Below are 17,828 nucleotides of genomic sequence, written 5' to 3'. Positions count from 1 at the left end.
AGATGGCAGCGACAACGACGTATGTTGCAAACACTATCACAGTGTCCATAGCTTCATCCTCCTTGTCTGACGGCATCCTTGGTTACCTTCACACCTATTTCATCGACACTCAAAATGACTTCTTGTCAACGACTGCGCACCCATCGGCGATGACAGCCGTGTCGACACTGACCATGTCTTTATACTGTACCACTGAAGACGATGCCCCCGCCTACAGGCAAGGACTTGTTGATGGTGCTTAGCTCGTCAATGAGAAAAATTCGGACTCTTCCATTGTCGACCTCATCAATGTCCAAGCCTATCCAAAAACAAAGAAGAGAAAAATTATCACACCAACATACACATCACAAAGTAAAGTGCCTTTGTTGGTACCCTCCTACCTCCTGGATGAAGACTCCGACGAGGAGAGTCTTTGTGGGGCAGGTCTTAGTCCATCACAATTGCATTTAAAATGCCAGGAGTATTCTGAAAACGATGAGCAGCTGTATTATGACCAACCACTTAGCCAGCAACAACACCAAAATCAAGAACAAATGGTTTGTATGCCATCAGCGTTGGTAACAGATCTCCAAATGTTGCTCTCAGACTATAAAAAGAGATTTCTGCCAACCGCAGACCCTGTTCAATACAGTTCTGTCCCACCTCCACCTCCACCATCAGCTCCAGCATCTTCCCATCTGTTGCCTTCTACTCGATGCCTGCCATGTTCTCCATAGGCCACACAATTAGATGATCCCATGTTATCTGAGGGAGACAGAGAGGAAGGAGAGCTTCAGGACCTCTAGGACGAATGGGATGACTATTTATTGCCAGCACCATCATCTCTTTCTCTACACAAATTGACTCTTCCCCAGACGATATGGAGCGAGTAGCACTTCGATTTGGGCTTCCAATTCCAAAAAAACAAAAAGACTGTTTTCTTTATGATTTTAAAAAACCTTACAGGAAAACTTTTCTGCATACCCATTATCGACTATAATTGGGAAGAAGGTCTGAAAGTAATGCACAATATATCTTCGATTCCAGTGGTGTTACCACCACTGGATAAAAAATACAAGGCCCCAGAGGACGCCCAAGCTTGCCTGACAAGTCATCCAAGACCAGACTCTGTGGTCTCTCAGGCAGCCCAGAGAAGTTCTAGGAACACTTCAACACCTCTAACAGCGCCCCAAGATAAAGACGGTAGATGTTTAGACAATATAGGTAAGCACTTTTCAGCAATGTTAGCGCTTACAGTCAGAGCTGCGAATTCATTGGCCCTACTGGGTAGATATGACAGACAGTTATGGTCGGATGTGGCACAGTATATATACAAACGTCCGGATGACATCAGAGGAGAGGCAAAAAAGATTTTAGCAGATGTGGAACGCACTTCTTCGAAAGTCATTGACTGCATGATGGACATCGCTATTACTGGTTTAAGCAGCTGGTGGGAACAGCGTTTCTGCACCATCAATGTTTGCTCAAAGCTACCTCGTTCAGGCCCGAGGTACAAGACAAAATACTGGATCTGCCCTATGATGGGAAAGCTTTATTTGGAAAGTATATCGACAACGCTCTCCAAACAATTAGGAAAGATATGGATACGGCCAAGTCACTGGGCACATTACAGTATAGGAAACTGCCCTTTCATGGAGTCAGGAATAGGACAGGTACTACATAGAGGGGGATACCAACAATATCATTTTCCAACATATTCCTCTTCAATCCAACACTTTTGGGGCCAGTACCAACAAAGGCAACCACCATCAGCATTCTATGTCAGACCTCCACCCAGAGAAAAATCTGGTCGGCACGGCAAAGGCACCGCCTGTCGAATGTACCGTTCCAGGCACCGGCTACTCCCCTCAATGTTCCTACCAAAATGGCAGGAAGAATAACCCATCATGAACACCTTTGGAGGCAGATAACAGGGGACCAATGGGTTCTAGGCCTACTCCGGGTTGGGCACACATTGGAATTTATAAAGACACCACCTCAAATGCCCCCACAACCGTTTCTCCAAAAGCATCTGGGTATTCTCAAAGGAGAAGTCAACAATATGATCAGAAAAGGAGGTATAAAAAAAAAGAGTACCCCTGTCACAGAGTGGAAAAGGTTTCTACTCCTGTTTCTTTTTAATACGAAAAGTCAAAGCAGTGGAGACCAATCTTGGATTTAAGGAACCTCAACAAATACCTCAAGAGACAGTTTTTCAAAATGGGCGCTTTGCAGGATATCCTACAGCTCCTCAACAAGTGAAACTATTTGGCATTGCTAGACCTTCAGGATGCATATTTGCATATCCCCATCCATCCAAGACACAGGAAGCTCCTCAGGTTTACAGTAGCCGGCAGCCACTGTCAGTTTATAGTATTACTCTTCGGTCTCGGGACCGCTCCTCGAATTTTTGCGAATGCCTCTCCCCGGTAGCGGCCATCCTCAGGCAGTAACAGCATCAAATATTTCCATATTTCCCAACAACGGGTTGTCCAGGCACCTTTCTGCCACTCAACAGGATGGGCCACCATGGTTTGTATATGCTTGTTCCACGAGTTAGGTCTCACGCTCAATCCAACAGCCATCAGTCCATCTAAAGCAACAGATAACGTTCTTGGGAGCAGTATTAGACATGAGTGGACAAAGCATATCCAACAGACAAGAGACAACAAAAGTTGATCAAACTGGCAAAAATAATATTTAAAAAACCATCGCTTTTGGTTCGCCGTTACAAATATTTTTTGGGCATGATGTCTTCCTGCATCCATCTATTACCCCACTGTCGCCTACATATGTGTCCACTTCAGGAAAAACTGGACACTCAAAAAACGTTCTACGGTATGGTAAGAGGCAAAGGATTAAATGGGTCTGAGACACTACCTATTAGAAACCTAAGATAGTACATCAGAGGCAGTATTTTAGAATTAGTCCACCCAGGTATATGGGATCACCCCTAACCTAGAACTAAAGAGGGCATAATCACAATTAGCAGCCTCTAAGGCTTGGAGATTTTCCACTGAATTCTCTCCGGATCAGGAGGTATCACGTTGATTGCATAACTTGATCTATGTAGACTGCAGCAGTGGATAAGTGCTCCATCAGATTACTGGCCTTCAATGAGTAAGTAAGTTCTCTTCCAGGGGGTCCTCATCAAGCACTGAATATTCCCGCCCAGGGAAATTTGCATAAACGTTTGCCCAATATATCTTACCACTGGAAATAAAGAAGTGCAACAATTACCCATGATGCTAATCTTAATAGCCCCATATTGGGCAAGACAGAAATTAATCTCCGATCTAGGGGAGATTTTACAGAGGGCAAAATTGAAGCTGCTACCTTCACAAGATCTGCTGGCAATGCAAAAGAAACAGGTCTGCCAGCCATCCTCAACCTGGCAGCCTAGCTTCTGCAGACTTCTAATTTAGACGCCTGTGTCTCTCAGAGAGAAACATTGAGGTGCTGAGGTAAGCCAGAACACCAGGCGTATGAAAATGCCATACTGCAAAGTGGAGCAGATATATTCACTGGTGCAACACGGAAGGGTCTATGAACAATAGAACACTGGACACTACAGTCATTAGTTACCTGACTTGCCTGCCAGATGATAACCTCACCTGTACATCACTCAAGGTCTATCTGTAGGCCATAGTGGCATACACTAGGGGACACATATGGAGAAGATTCTCCACTACACCTGTCATCAAAAGATTTCTAGAGGGTTCAGGAAGTATAGCAAAACCAGGCTCATGACCTACACCATATGAAATATGAACCTGGTACTCACTGCTAATGCATAAAGCTGCACTCACAAACTCAAAGCTCAAAACAGCCTTCTTGATGCCCATCACATCACTGTGCAGTTACACATGCTCAGAATCCAGGAACTCTACTTAAAGATACTCAAGGACAAAGTAGCCATTAGAACAAATCCACAGTTCCTTCTCTATGTCATCTGACACTTCCATATTAATCAAGCTTTCCTGCTGTCAGGATTCTTTCAGAGGCCACTGATACAAACAGAAAAAGCATTGCACATGTTAGATGTGTAGAAGGAAGTCTTGTACTACTGCCAGGAAACGAAACAGATATAAAAAATGTGCCAGTACCTGATTTCCTTTTCACCCAAAAGCAGAGTGAGTCTCACCTGTTTCCAAGGGGACAGATTGCAGGAAATATGCTTCAAAAAAGCAGGAGTATCTCTAGAAGGGACTTTGACAGCTGACTCCACAAGGAAAAAGGGGGCAACCTTACGTTTTTTTTTTTTTCTCGTTTTTTTAGCAAACCTTTCCGTTAATGATGCACGGCAGCTACATAGCCTTCCAACATACCTTCAGCAAACCCTGTTTGGACATTCATGCAGAAATGAAACACAGGACAGATAGCTTTCAGTCCAGTCTCCCAACTTAAAAAGGGTACTAGTACAATATCAGCGCACAGCATGTGAATCCAGACAAGATGCATACTGCAAAGCTAAATGTTTACTTGCATGTAAGAATAGTTTTGCAGCTCAGATAATTTTCTGTCTTTATATGCAGCATTCCTGTTTTTTCTCCCCCAAACCCCCCCCCCCCCCCTGAAATGAGGGGTCTTAAGCTTATAGAACAGAGGGGCCTCAAAAAGCAGCAAGCCAAAGGACTGAATGTTACTGAGGCTAAGAAAACATAGGAAGATAGCATTCATGCGGGGCCTTGCAGCCGTACATTTGGCATGCACCAAATTGTACTAGATGATTCCCACGCAGAAGAAAAACCCTACAGAAAATATAGTTCCAGACCTAACCATTAGATGGAGGAATAATGCATAGCATGTGAATCCGGAAAATTCTTCAAGATGAAAATCGACTCCTGCAGGTAACTGTTTTGTTATCTGCATCATCAACAGATTTCAATGAGCAGTGGCCTGCCACTAATAGCTTATCAAATGTTGTTATCCATAGACATGTAGATTTATTCATCACAAAACCAGTTGAGCCTGTCTTGCCTATTAAGTTCTGGCATTTGGTTGTCCTTTTCTTTGGAAGTGCATGGACATAATAGGTTTAGTCCAAGGTTGATTTGGGCAACAGAAAGGTACTGCCGTACATTTACCCTCAGGTGTGCAACATTAATTTATTATGGTACTTCTAGGAAGCTCTAGTCTTTAATCCTATATATACATACATTAAAATATTCCTTAGTTGAAGAGGCCCACTTCTACCATTTGACATGGGAATGCCCCCTTATTATGAGGTACTGAAGGAGAGTGTTTATTAATCTCTCGTAGGTGATTGGGGAATCCGTGGAGCCTTCCCCAAGATTAGCCTTTCTTGATATTGTGGAATATTTTTGCGGGGTCACAGGGAGATCGCACTTTCCTGGGTTTTGGGACAATACTCGTCAAACCAGACATTGCTAAACACTGGTGTTCACCCCCATGGCAAGCTGGAGGTGGAGGGCAGTGATGGATTGTTGTTCTAAACTTGATGAGTCTGTCTGCATGTCCAGAAGGTGCCCCAGAAAACATGGGAAGGTCTGGGGGAAATGGATGGTATATTATGGTTTTGTGTGATGCAATTCCTCATGTTCTATATTAGTGTGATGCATATGGTCCCTATTGACTATTTGTTACTGTAAAAGTGGGGAAAACAACTAAATTTGTTCATAAGAAACAATACATGTTCCGGAGATAGAAAATTCACAAAATTCATTCTTACAAGCTCACTGCTATCATCTAGGAAATCTGTGTGACACTTTCAAGGCAGATTGTCATTCATTCTGAACCCATGCTGTCTTCTGAGGTAAAATACTTAATTTGAAACCAGTTTCCTTACGGGATGCATATTTACCATGATACCTAATGAAATCCTAACAATTGTAAGTGTGTGATGCCTTTGGGGTCTTCAGCCTTTCACTGGGCACTAACATGTGTTGCTACTGTTATTTTTTATTGATGACCCCAGAAAAGCAATGCTCTTGCTCTCCATTTGTTTTTCAAGGTATCCCGATTAAGTCCTGGTTTTGTCAAGAGTAGCGAATTCAAGATTTTTTGTTGAAGCTGGTAGAGGTATTAGAAACTCGGTTATTGCATGCCACAGCAAATACCACTCAGTTCTCTATTGCAGTATCTTTAAAAGAGAATAGGACTTCTTTACTTTCTTCAGCTTCCTGTGAATATGAAGGTAGTGGGTGGAATTAGTATGTACAAGTTATTCACAAGGAAAAGTTGTTCCACATAGCCCACCCATCACTCATCTGTGTATACACGACATAGGAATGGACAGAAAGAATAGGACTGATGTATATGGAGTCAGCAATAACATAGAGTGGGAGAAACTGGTTCTTTTTGTGATAGCTGGAGAGTTCCATATCCATGACCAACCTTCAGGACATTCACTGTGTGTGGAGGAAGAAGGGTAAACACGCCTGCAAGTATTATCCTTTGTCAAAAGGCTTCTGGATCACTATTCCAGGATGCTAGCTTGTTTTGTTTCCCGCCTTGCGAAGTGTATGAAAGTACTGTTCCCGGTGAATGTTGTGCTGCTTTCACTAAAGAAAAATCTGTGTGGTGCTTTCCTGAGATATTGTCTGTGGTGGAGGTGCAAAGAGCAGCTGTGTTGGAATCTCTCATCCTTTGAACAAGCCATGTTAATTGAATATTATGTTAGATCCCGATGCTTCTTTTGACTTGTCATGTTTGCTTATGTGCTCTCCTTCCCAGCCGTTTTCTTGGGTATAATCTGGGATACATAGTCTGAAGCTAGATTGAAAAAAATTTAAGGGCTATATGAGGAAATTGGTGATGCCTTGCTTATTATTGAAAACAAAGCACCATTTAATCTGACAAGCTCTAGCTTGAAGTGTTGCACCGCAGATAGCGAGTCCACTTTTTTCGAGGTCGCTTTTTGCGACCGTGCAAAAAACGGACTCGTAATTTGCGAGTGGGTGTCGCAAATAGCTACTGTGCTGAAAATTGAATGCAGGTGCTGCAGAACACTCTGGAAAACACTTCAGAACACTCTGGAAAACACTTCAGAACACTCTGGAAAACACTTCAGAACACTCAGGAAAACACTTCCTGGCACATGATGACGACATCACAGCCAGGAAGTTTACAAATACACCTGGAAGGAGGGAGGACCACACCCATTTCAACTTCAGCACAGCTAACAAACAGAGCCCCTGCAACCATGGCTGACAATCCTAGGAAAAGGAAGCTAAAGTTTACTGAAAAGGAGTTGGAGGTGCTGACTGATGAGTGCTGTCAGCACCATGACGAGCTGTTTGGCAGGGCAGCCCTCACCGTGCCAGACACAGAGAAGAAAATAATTTGTCAGGAGATCCAGGACAAGGTCAACTCCCTGGGGGTCAGCCACCGGAGTGTGGAAGAACTGAAGAAAAGGTGGTATGACCTGCGCTCCCGGACCAAGGAGAGGGTGGCAGAGCGGCTCCGGGAGATGAGAGGCACAGGAGGGGGACCATCGACGGTACCACCACCCACACCCCTGGATGAAAGGGTAGAAGAGACCCTAGAGCCTGAGGCTGTAAGCGGGATGGGAGATCTGGACACCTCTGAACCAGGACCATCAACCGGTGAGTACCATGTGACATGCATGTACCCTCATCAATGCCATACCCACACCCACCTTGTACACAGGGGCATGCATGCACAACCAAGATAACTCCATTTCAGAGTAGCAAACACCAGAATGATGCATTATGGGCAATGTAGTCAAGTAGGCAGTTCATAGGCAATAGTTTATTAGGAAGTTGATAACAGATAGTAGACACTGACAGTGTGTTCCCAATGTCCCACAGGTCTCCCACAAGACACCCCCACCAGCCCAAGCATCCAGGGGCCAATGGTCAGCCAGCACACACAGGAGACAACAGGACCAGCCACCACTGGTACCTGCACCACCGACACCATGCCCTCTCAGGAAACACCTGTTGCAACAGTGGTGTGTGAGCCTGCACCAGGTACGAGCCAGAGTGCCACGGCAGACAATACAGGTCCTCCACCGCTTCGCAGGCGACGTAGAATATCCACAGCAGAGCGGCAGGCAGAGTCAGGGCATGCCTCCACATCACCAACCGAGGCCCAACTGCTATGGGGTCAGCGCCTGCAAAACCAACAATTAAGGAGGATTAGTGGGGTATTGCGGCGCTTTGAATGCAATCATGCCATCAGTATGCAGCAGGTACATTCGGAGTTGCAGGTGATCGGTACCAACACGGGTGACCTTGCACTGTCTATGCGCCAACTAGTGGCAGGACTGCTAACGCAGAGTGACAGTGCACGGCGCAGGGGCCGCCAGCTGCTGCAACGCCTGGACAGGATGGCCTCCTCTATAGTTAGGCTGGCTGTCAACATAACAGGGCTGTCTAGGCGCACAGTCAGCCTCCAGGTGGACATGGGCCACTTTGCTGGTGATGTGGCACGGGGACTGGGCCGTCTCAGCCATGCAGTGGACCTCATGGAGGCACGGCAGGTGGCCAGGGGCACAGGCGACACGCCACAGGACAGTGAGGAGGGCTCCACTGTCAGCAGTGTCTCTGCCGGTGACACCAGGGTGCTACGTAGTGGAAGCACAAGGCAGAGCACTGCTGACCCCCCTAGTACCAGCCAGGCTGGCCGAGCCCGCTGTAGGGTGTGAGCTCCACACTGTCCTTGGGTTTGGGGCACATGATGTCAACGTGTCCCATGCCAGGTGGACTATTGAAGCCCCTGAACTGTTCCTATTGTACATAGTTTGGTTATTTGCACTTATTAAATCACTTGTTCTTTCCACTTTACACATGGACTCTTGGTGTGTTACATTGGTGAGTATGGTAAAAGTTGGCACGTACCTTCCAAAGTATTGGTTTGCAATGTGTTCCCGTCTCAGTCTGGCTTGATTTTCGATGCTCCTATCCCCATGATGGCGATGTGGTTGCTCTTGCTCTTCATCCTCAGAATCTGGGTCTTCAGGGGTAAGAGGAAGCCCACGTAGGGTGGCAATGTTGTGCAGTATAGCACATGCAACAACTATTTTGAAAGCTGTTATTGGGGTATACTGGAGGGCACCTCCACTTCAGTGGAGGCATCTGAACCTTGCTTTCAGCAGTCCAAAGGTACGTTCTATCATGTTCCTGGTCCTCTTATGTGCACTGTTGTATCGCCTCTCTGTCTCATTGCTGGGTGTTAAGTACGAAGTTAGTATCCATGGACGTAGTGCATATGCACTGTCACCTGTTTGGCACAAAACGTACAATGTTAGCAAGGCATGGGTGGTTTGCACATTGACCTGTGTGTATGTCTGCAAGGTGTAATCAGCTCTACCTAGGAGGTATCCGTCTCCAAACTCCCCACGTTCCAGGCGTTGGTGTATCCCACTGTGCCTAAAAATGTAGGAGTCATGAGTACTGCCTGGAAATTTGGCAACCATGTCAGTGATGATATAATGGGCGTCACATACCACCTGAATATTGAGTGAGTGGGTACACTTCCTATTGCGGAACAGATATTCCAGGTTTGCAGGAGGGCATATTTGTATATGTGTCCCGTCTACACACCCTATGACATGGGGGAAGTTGGCAATCATGTAAAATTCCAACTTGGTGCTGTTGATTTCTGCCTCATTCCTGGGTAGGTATATGTATCGGGACATGTGTGTGAGTAAGGCGTCTAGGAATGCCCTAAAGAACCGTGAGAGTGCACTTTGGGATACCCCACCTGCCACAGCAATGACCCCCTGAGAGCTACCCGAGGCCAAGAGGTGCAGTGAACATAGCACTTGCACATGCGTAGGGATGGCGCAGCCGCGTACAGTCTGGCGTTCTAGCAGTGGTTTGAGTAATTCTATTAAATCTAGTATAGCTGCGCTGCTAAGTCTATATTATCATACATTTCCTCCTCAGTTTGCTGGAAGAGTGTCTGTCTTGTTCTGTATATCTTCTCCTATCTCTGGCTCCTCCTCCTCCTCTGCTGGGCGGCGTGGGCTCTCCTCCTCACTGCTATCAGGTATATCTCCGCCATCTTGAATAACCCAGATGCCTTCTGGGTCTCCTTTTATACTTTGGTAATGGTTACCACCTGCTCTGAGTTAGTGGTAAATTGGAAGTGCAAAATGGGCTTTTTGCGACTAGTCATTGCATATGGTTTGCGACTCGCAAATTGCGACTTCCTATTTGCAGGTCGCAAATTTTGCGAGTCGGTCACGGCTCGCATCGCATTTTGCGAGTCAGAAATTGGATTTTTGCATCCCATTTCCGATTTTGCGGGGTCGCAAATTGCGAATTGGGCCATTTGCGACTCGCAAAAGTTTGCTACATCTGGCCCTAAGTACCTTCAACACCAATTTGTATTTCTTTCACATTTGAATAGCTTGTAGCTAGTGCTTTAAATCGAAGCTGATATGACCAGTTTCATGTCATTCAAACCGGATAAGTGAACAGATTTCCATATCTATCCCGACTGCAACTATTTGTAGCCTTTCTGTACAAGGACAAAACCATAATGGAGTCAGAATTGACTGAGGTTGTACAGAAAACATGTGGCTAGCTAAACCATGACTCCAGAAGGGCTAAAACAGCGTAATTTCGTAATTGCATCATTCGTTTTGTGAACGTCTACCCCGGGACTTCTTAGCACATTTTACCAAGCATTGTCTTTAAGTGTTTACACCTACTGTTGGAACATGTACCAGACTAGTTCACTAGAATCTCTTTATCTGATCTGGGACCATTGTTTTGTAATTCTGTTACTCCTATTGATTTACCTCTTTAGAACTTGGATCATAGAATTATTTAATTTTAGCATACATAAGGTTGTAAAAGTACTGGGTTTTCTCTGTTCTGAAATGTTAACGGAGTGTGTGGGAGGAAGATCTACCACACACACAGTGCAGGGACGGAAAATGCGCATTTTCCCCCAATGGAGGGGCATTTCTTGAAGCATGATGGCATTTCAGTGGAAAAATTCCCTCTTATTTAAAAAAATGAGTGAAGAATGTCAGTGGTCTTAAAAGACGTCGAGTGAAGTGCAAATTTCCTAATTTCTATGGAAAAAACGGAAGCGAAAATGGGTATTGAAACCTGCAGAGTGTTCGGAGATCCACTCAGCATAAGCCAAAAAATGAACTGATGCTGTGAGGCAAACTGTCAGGACAGTGCATGGTGGGAAGCAGAAACTGCTGAGTTCTTAAAGCAGACAGTGCAGTTCTATATGTAGTATCTGCAATCTTGACCGGACATGCACCACTTCCCTTTATGGTTCTCTCAGTGTATATAGGTTATTTTATATAGTGTATGTGATTACCTTCAGTTAGGTGCAGGATTAAAGAACGCCATTAAAGAATAGGATTTTTTCTGGTTCAAGAAAATGCAGTAAAATCTGGCATGTCTTGTTGATTATGGATCTGTAACCAGCCTATGGACATTAGGGTGGCTGCCTTAACTACAGATTGACTACTTAGAATGTTAAACAATATGATCTTAAGGTACCCATTGTTTCATATACCGCATACAATGTTTTCTTAGCCCCCTCTATTGATCCATAGTGAAAACCTAATTAAGTAGCAAAATATTCTGTTTTTGCTAACTGATGTGGCTAACACTGTACTAAAAATAGGTTTGCATTTTTAAAAAAATGTTATTGACCATATTCTCCTGCTCCTGAGCATAAAGATAGAGAATAGTTATAAAATAATAAAAAGCGGTTACTGTCCTGATGAATTTGTACTGATTCTTTTGATGTGTATCATTCAATACCATCACTCATCATGTCCCTGAAATCAACTTCTGTTGTGTTAATAATATTCTCACATTTAAAATTGGTGAGGAGAGAATGCTCGTTCGCCAAAGGGTTGGTGACTGTAAATGCATCAGTTTAAGAATACTTTTCAGCCATATGAATGATCTTAAGCTTTTTTGTCTGTTTCAGGTGGCGCTCACAACAGATAACTGCAGGAATGCCCAAATGGTCAATGAAGAGAGCAATGTGGAAGCAAAAACAGGACACAAAATACAGGAGAGACCACCAGATCCTCAAAGATTGGATTGTGCAGGAAAGCTGATAGCAACAGACACCAGTGATAAAGAGTTGCCTTTGAAAAGTGAAGACGATTTAATCATGCTTGATTTTACCTTGTCAGGATCTCCAGTCTTGGAGAGCGCACAGTCTGAATCCATAAGAACCCCAGCCCTGCCGACAGGACATCAGCCAGAAGCGTTTTCTGCTAGTCTTCAATCAGTAGATGCTGAACATTCTACAAACCTCAAGACTGCACTAAATCCTGGGATACAGTTGGCAGGACAGCCACTACTGGGCATCCATCCAGTTGTCTCTTCCGGCTTCAGCAACCTAACTCCTTTTATGAGCAGAATCTGTTTCTCTACTTCTCAGGTCCCTGCTGTGCAGAAACTGCCTTTGCCTTTTCAATCTGGCACAATTTTAACACCAAACCAGCCACTGGTTTATATACCACCATCTACTTGTGGCCAGTCTCTCAGTGTCGCCTCTCTTCCAAGCACTCTGGGCGTTGCATCCTCTGTTACACTACCAGTGTTGCCATCATACCTTCCAGAGCGATGTCTTACTGGCATTATGGCTCCTACAGAATTGCATCCATATTCGTTTGCCTCTTCAGAGGGAAGACCCCTAGCTTCTGATCCCAAGGTAGCTTCTTTGGATATTACTAAGATCATCACTTCTGCACCATCTGCATCACCCAGCATTGCTAACAATGTCACACCTGTTAAGGACAGTCCTCCTTCTTATACAGATTCTGCTTCATCAACAGCACTTCCCAACAAGCAGTGTCCTTCATCCCATTCCTCTCTTCCTGCTAATTGTGGAAGTCCTATTCCTTTGCTGAGCATCAGCTCATTGAATAGGACACCAGGTCACATAGATCAGAATACCGATGGAGCTTCTGGTTCCTTTTCCCCATTGAAGTCGCCGCCGCAACTTGAACGTGAGATGGTTTCTCCACAAGATTGTAATGAAATGCCTCTTGATCTTTCCTCCAAGTCTAACCGCCAAAAACATACCCCACCCAACCAACGCAAAACTCCTCCAATGCCAGTATTAACGCCAGTCCACACAAGTGGAAAAGCTGCTCTCTCCACTGTGATGTCTAAGTCAGACTGCAGCAGTCGCCGTCATTTACAGAGTAGCTACACCAGCAGCACTGGGACATCAAATATTGGTGCTCCTGCACCCTTTGTAATTTTCCCAGAGTACTTGACAAATGGTGACTCTCGTTCTTCTCAGGTGTTGGGCTCCTCTGCATCTTGGATAAAACGTTCCGCTTCTCTACTTGGCACTATACCAGGTACCTATGTTGGGGTGGCTAATCCTGTGCCTGCCTCGTTACTTATCGGAAAAGACTCTACTGTGGAAATGAATAGTGATTTGAGGCATTTAGCCAAACAGGAATCCATCTCTATCATAGATCAAGGGGAGCAAAAAAATCCAGGTGCTTGTGCAAAGAAAGCCATTCGTACCAGTATAGAAGGACAACAAGTTAACCGATCCTTTCTATTTGGACAGATCCCGTCTATGACCTCTGTGTGTACAGCAAAAGAAACGACCTTGTGGAATACGCCAGTACAGGCAACTGTCCAAACTAAGTGTCCAGGAAATGGAAACTCCTCCACTTCCCATGTGTTACCAGTTGGTTGGCCCACACATCAGGTCTCTGTATCAACTGGTATCTCAACTACTGGGCAGCCCCTCCAAAATCCATGTGCTGCTTCTAAAATGCCCTCATCAGTTGGTGAATGCATCCTACTACCCAACACCAAACCTTCTGATACCACTGTATTACCGATTAGAACGTCTAGTGAAAGGAATTTGGAATGTCATTCACGAACAGTGGGGCCAACTTCTCTGAAAGATGATCCAACAGCAAAAGGTGTGATGTGCAAACCTGTATATACAGAACCCATAAGTGAAGACCTCTTGGTCCCTAAACTGAGAGCAGATGATCACCCAAAGTTTGTTCCTTCGAGTTTGCCAAAAGTAGGAGTCACCACAGAATGTAATATAAGGAGTAAGAGCACGAGTTCGGTCATGAATAATGCAACCAATGACCAAAACAGTAACATTGGCAGACCTGAGGAAAGCAAGACTAACATTGGGCAGATTGATGGCTTTAAAATGAACTGTGGTCGAAAATCGGGGGACAGTAAACCCAAAAACAAGGTGCTGGCTACTTATTTATCACACGATCAGCCCACAAACAATCCCCATAACTTCAGAAATATCCAAGATACACCTTTGCTAAATAAAGACCGTGACCTAAAGGGCCTAAATGTTCCAGAAGATGAGATGTCCCGGCACAGTCGCAGGAAAAGTGTGAATGTCGAGCCTGTGCACTGTGTGCATGAAGTGGACTTGACAAAAGTGAAAATTGAAAAGACTGACGGTGATGAGGCTTATGGGTCACCCACTTCTCAAAGCAGAGCAGAATGGATGCCAGTGAATAATTTGGGTGGCATTACAAAAGCCAAAGTTAAAAACAAAATTAAAAAAGAAAACAAGGAGTTGGGAATAAAACGCAAATCGAAGCGGCAGATGGAGGATGTTTCTGGGAAGAGGGCTCAAAAGAAATCAAAATGCAAAATGAAGGAAGAAGACGAAGTGTCTAGCAAAACTTACAAGAGGAAGGTGAGCTGTTTTAATTTTAAACTACCAACAAGGCATTATTTGTGAGCAGGTGTAACATGCAGCTCTGGCAATTCTTTCTTTCCTTTTTGTATGCTCACATGATGTTGGAATACTACATATATTTGAAAACACTTTTGTTTTCCTGTCTGGCATTTGTGGACGAAAGGTGCAACGTCACCTTTTTAAACTTCTTTGTTTAAATTGCTTGTAACATAGTCAGGGCCGGCTTTTGGGCGGTGCGGCTGCACCGGGCGCTGACCTCAGGGTGGCGCTGTGTTTAGCAATAACTTCCGAAACTTGCGATTTAAAAGCTCCTGCTGAAAAGTTCCTTGTGCCTCCAGACTTCAAGAAACGATTAAAATGTCAAGATACCTCTTGTGATTAATGTTCCTGCTAGGTAGAGAGATGAGAGTTTTGCCTAGTGGCAGCTTTGACTCAACATAAGGTAGAGTAGAGGGTTAATATGCCTGCTGCAAAGAACAGAACAGAACTATGGGGCATATTTAAGAAAAGTGGCGCTGCAAGCAGTGCAGCGCCACGTTTCTTGCGCCCCTAATGCTACCATGTGTGCATCATATTTAAAATACGGTGCACCATGGCGGTAGTTAGAGGACTAGTGTCAGAATTGTTTATGCTAGTCCTGCGCTTTGCAGGATTAGCATCAAAAATGTTGATGCTAATCCTGCAAAGCACCCAGAGGCCCATTGTAACCAGTGGAAGCCTCCATTTAATGCCTGCTCTGAGCAGGCGTTAAAAGTGCCAGAAAAAATGACGCAAAGAAATCTCAGATTTCTTAGCGAAATTTTTTTGGCCCCCCACCCCCAACAGGGGGATGCCCCCTTTGCACACATTATGCCTGGCGCAGGCATAATGTAGCGCAAAGGGTTACAAAGTGGCACAATGCATGCGTTGCACCACTTTGTAAATAATGTGCAGCGTTTTTGGCCTTCTAATGCACATTAGCTTTAAAAAAAATGACACTGATGTGGCGTTAAAATGGCAATAGGGGCAGGTAAATATGCCCTTATGGGGCCTATTTGAAAAAAGTGGCGCTGCACACAGTGATGCGCCACTTTTCTTGCGCTATTAGCACTCCCCTAGCGCCACCATGCGTGTGCTGTATTTAAAATACGGCGCACCATGGTGGTAGCTAGGGGACTAGTGTCAGAATTTTTTACAGTAGTCCGGTGCTTTGCAGGATTAGTGTAATTTTGTTTTATGCTAATCCTGCAAAGCACCCAGAGGCCCATTGTAACCAATGGAAGCCTCATTTTAACGCCTGTTCTGAGCAGGTGTTAAAAGTGCCGGGAAAAAATGACGCAAAGAAATCTTTCAGATTTCCTTGTGCCATTTTTTTGCCACCCTAATGGGGGGATGCCACCTTTGCATACATTGCAGCGCAAAGGGATACAAAGTGGCGCAGTGCACCACTTTGTAATTATGGCACTTCGTTTTTGGCCTTCTTACGTCACATTAGCATAAAACACAATGACGCTAATGTGGTGTTAGAATGTCGCTATGGCATCTTAAATATGCCCCTATATTTTATGTGGATAGCTGAGTGGATTAGTAAAGCCAGCCTTTACAAGTGCTTTAAAACACATGGATGCATGTGAAAGGGGAGCGTTGGAGAGAAGAGGGCCACATTTGCCGTGTTGTAGTAAGTGAAACCGAGAGGGAGGTCATGAGGTGGGAGGCGCCAAAATAAACTGTTACATAGGGTGCCACCAGTCCTAAAGCCTGCCCTGAACTTAGTGGTCAGTACCACCTGATTAGTGGTACTCAGTACAACTGGGTAAAGACTGTAGAAAGCATTAGGTCTGGGACAAAGACATGGAGTGGGGTTATAACGGATGAAGAACTGTAGTACTGGTGACTCGGTGCACTGCTATTTATTGTGTGTTAAATGGCTATGTCTGATTGTGAATTGGATTATGTATTTCCATTGACGTAAAGGTCTGAGTACTGGAAGACCTAGATGGGGTCTACAAATGAAAGAATTGATTGTGTCCTGAAGAGGTAAGGAAATCACTAAAGGTGAAAATTGGAAATGGAGAATGAGGTGACATTCTTGATTCTTCACCTGGAAGGAAGCAGAAAATACCTAGGTGAAAGCATTTGGAAAGGGAAATGGAGATGTTTTTGAACTGAGTGGCAGTGGAGCAGGGAAAAGAAGCAAGCAAGAGATGTAGAGGGAAAATATTATGTGTGGTAGCGAGGAGAAGTGGATCAGAGTACTTAGTGGACAGTGCATTGGTAGTAAAGTGGGTGGTAGAGGAACAATTAGAAGTAAAAGAAAACCTGGAAGAGCGCAATGAAGGAAACCGTGTGGAGCAGAAACAGTTGTATTGGTGATAACCTTAAGGAGTATATCTGAAATGGGAGACCAAAGTGCACCGATAAAGAAACTATATGTGAAAAAGTCATTAAAGTTGGGATTTTATAAACATTTAAGCACTGCTATAATAGAAGAGTACCAAAACATAATAAGACCAGAGTGAAAGAGTGGTGCAGATATAAATATTTTCTTCTCATACAAGAACATGTGAGTGGGTCAGATAAAATATTTGTCCTTCTAAATCAGGGATACCATAGGTGTGCGTGTGTCCACCAACTCCGAGAGTATGCGATGCGAATGTTTGCAACATAAATATAGCTGAACCCAGCAATACCATTATTTCTCATTCTGTTCAATAAGAATGTATAAATACGTGTCGGTCTGGCTTCTGTTTTGAGATCCTGGACTGAAAAAGGGTCTTTTTGGTAAGAAATATACAAATAGTTGCCCATTTGTGCCCCGCACATACTTAAATACGGCAGCGGAAACCAACTTATATTGCTTTTGGTTTTGCTTATATAGCAGCCGCATTCATTTGAAGGAATGGGTAGAGATTGGGCTCTCCATTGGGGAGGAAAAGATGATCATTGGCAAAATCAATATGTCTGGCCTTGCAAGGTGCGACCCTGGGTAATTGTTAATTGCTTTTATGGCAAGCATGTGTCATAAAAAGAAAAAACCTAGAGCTGCCTAAACCTTGTGGCTACAATACTTGCAATAAATATCTAAAATAAAAATTCATTGTCTATAATTTTAACCGAAAAGTGCATGGTTCCTAGCAGCTTGGAGTACTTTGAACTAGAACTTAAACCCTCTTTGTTTCAATTTTTTGTTGTTATGTCTGTCACAGGAAACCATAACTCTTTTTTGCACCAAAGAAAGG

The 17,828-nt window shown here is 44.2% G+C and overlaps 1 protein-coding gene across 7 annotated transcripts in view; it reads left to right on the top strand.

Annotated features, from left to right (window-relative positions):
* Positions 1–17,828, top strand: part of BCORL1 (BCL6 corepressor like 1) — an 860,657-nt gene that overhangs the window by 328,540 nt on the left and 514,289 nt on the right. For all 7 annotated transcript variants that reach the window (XM_069212828.1, XM_069212837.1, XM_069212844.1 and 4 more), the window contains one exon: positions 11,878–14,607. In XM_069212828.1, coding sequence (XP_069068929.1) covers positions 11,878–14,607 — 2,730 coding nt within the window. The remainder of the gene's footprint in view (positions 1–11,877; positions 14,608–17,828) is intronic.

This window comes from Pleurodeles waltl, chromosome 2_1 (genome assembly GCF_031143425.1).
Source record: "Pleurodeles waltl isolate 20211129_DDA chromosome 2_1, aPleWal1.hap1.20221129, whole genome shotgun sequence".
NCBI lineage: Eukaryota > Metazoa > Chordata > Amphibia > Caudata > Salamandridae > Pleurodeles > Pleurodeles waltl.
This window is presented reverse-complemented; position numbering and strand designations above follow the sequence as displayed.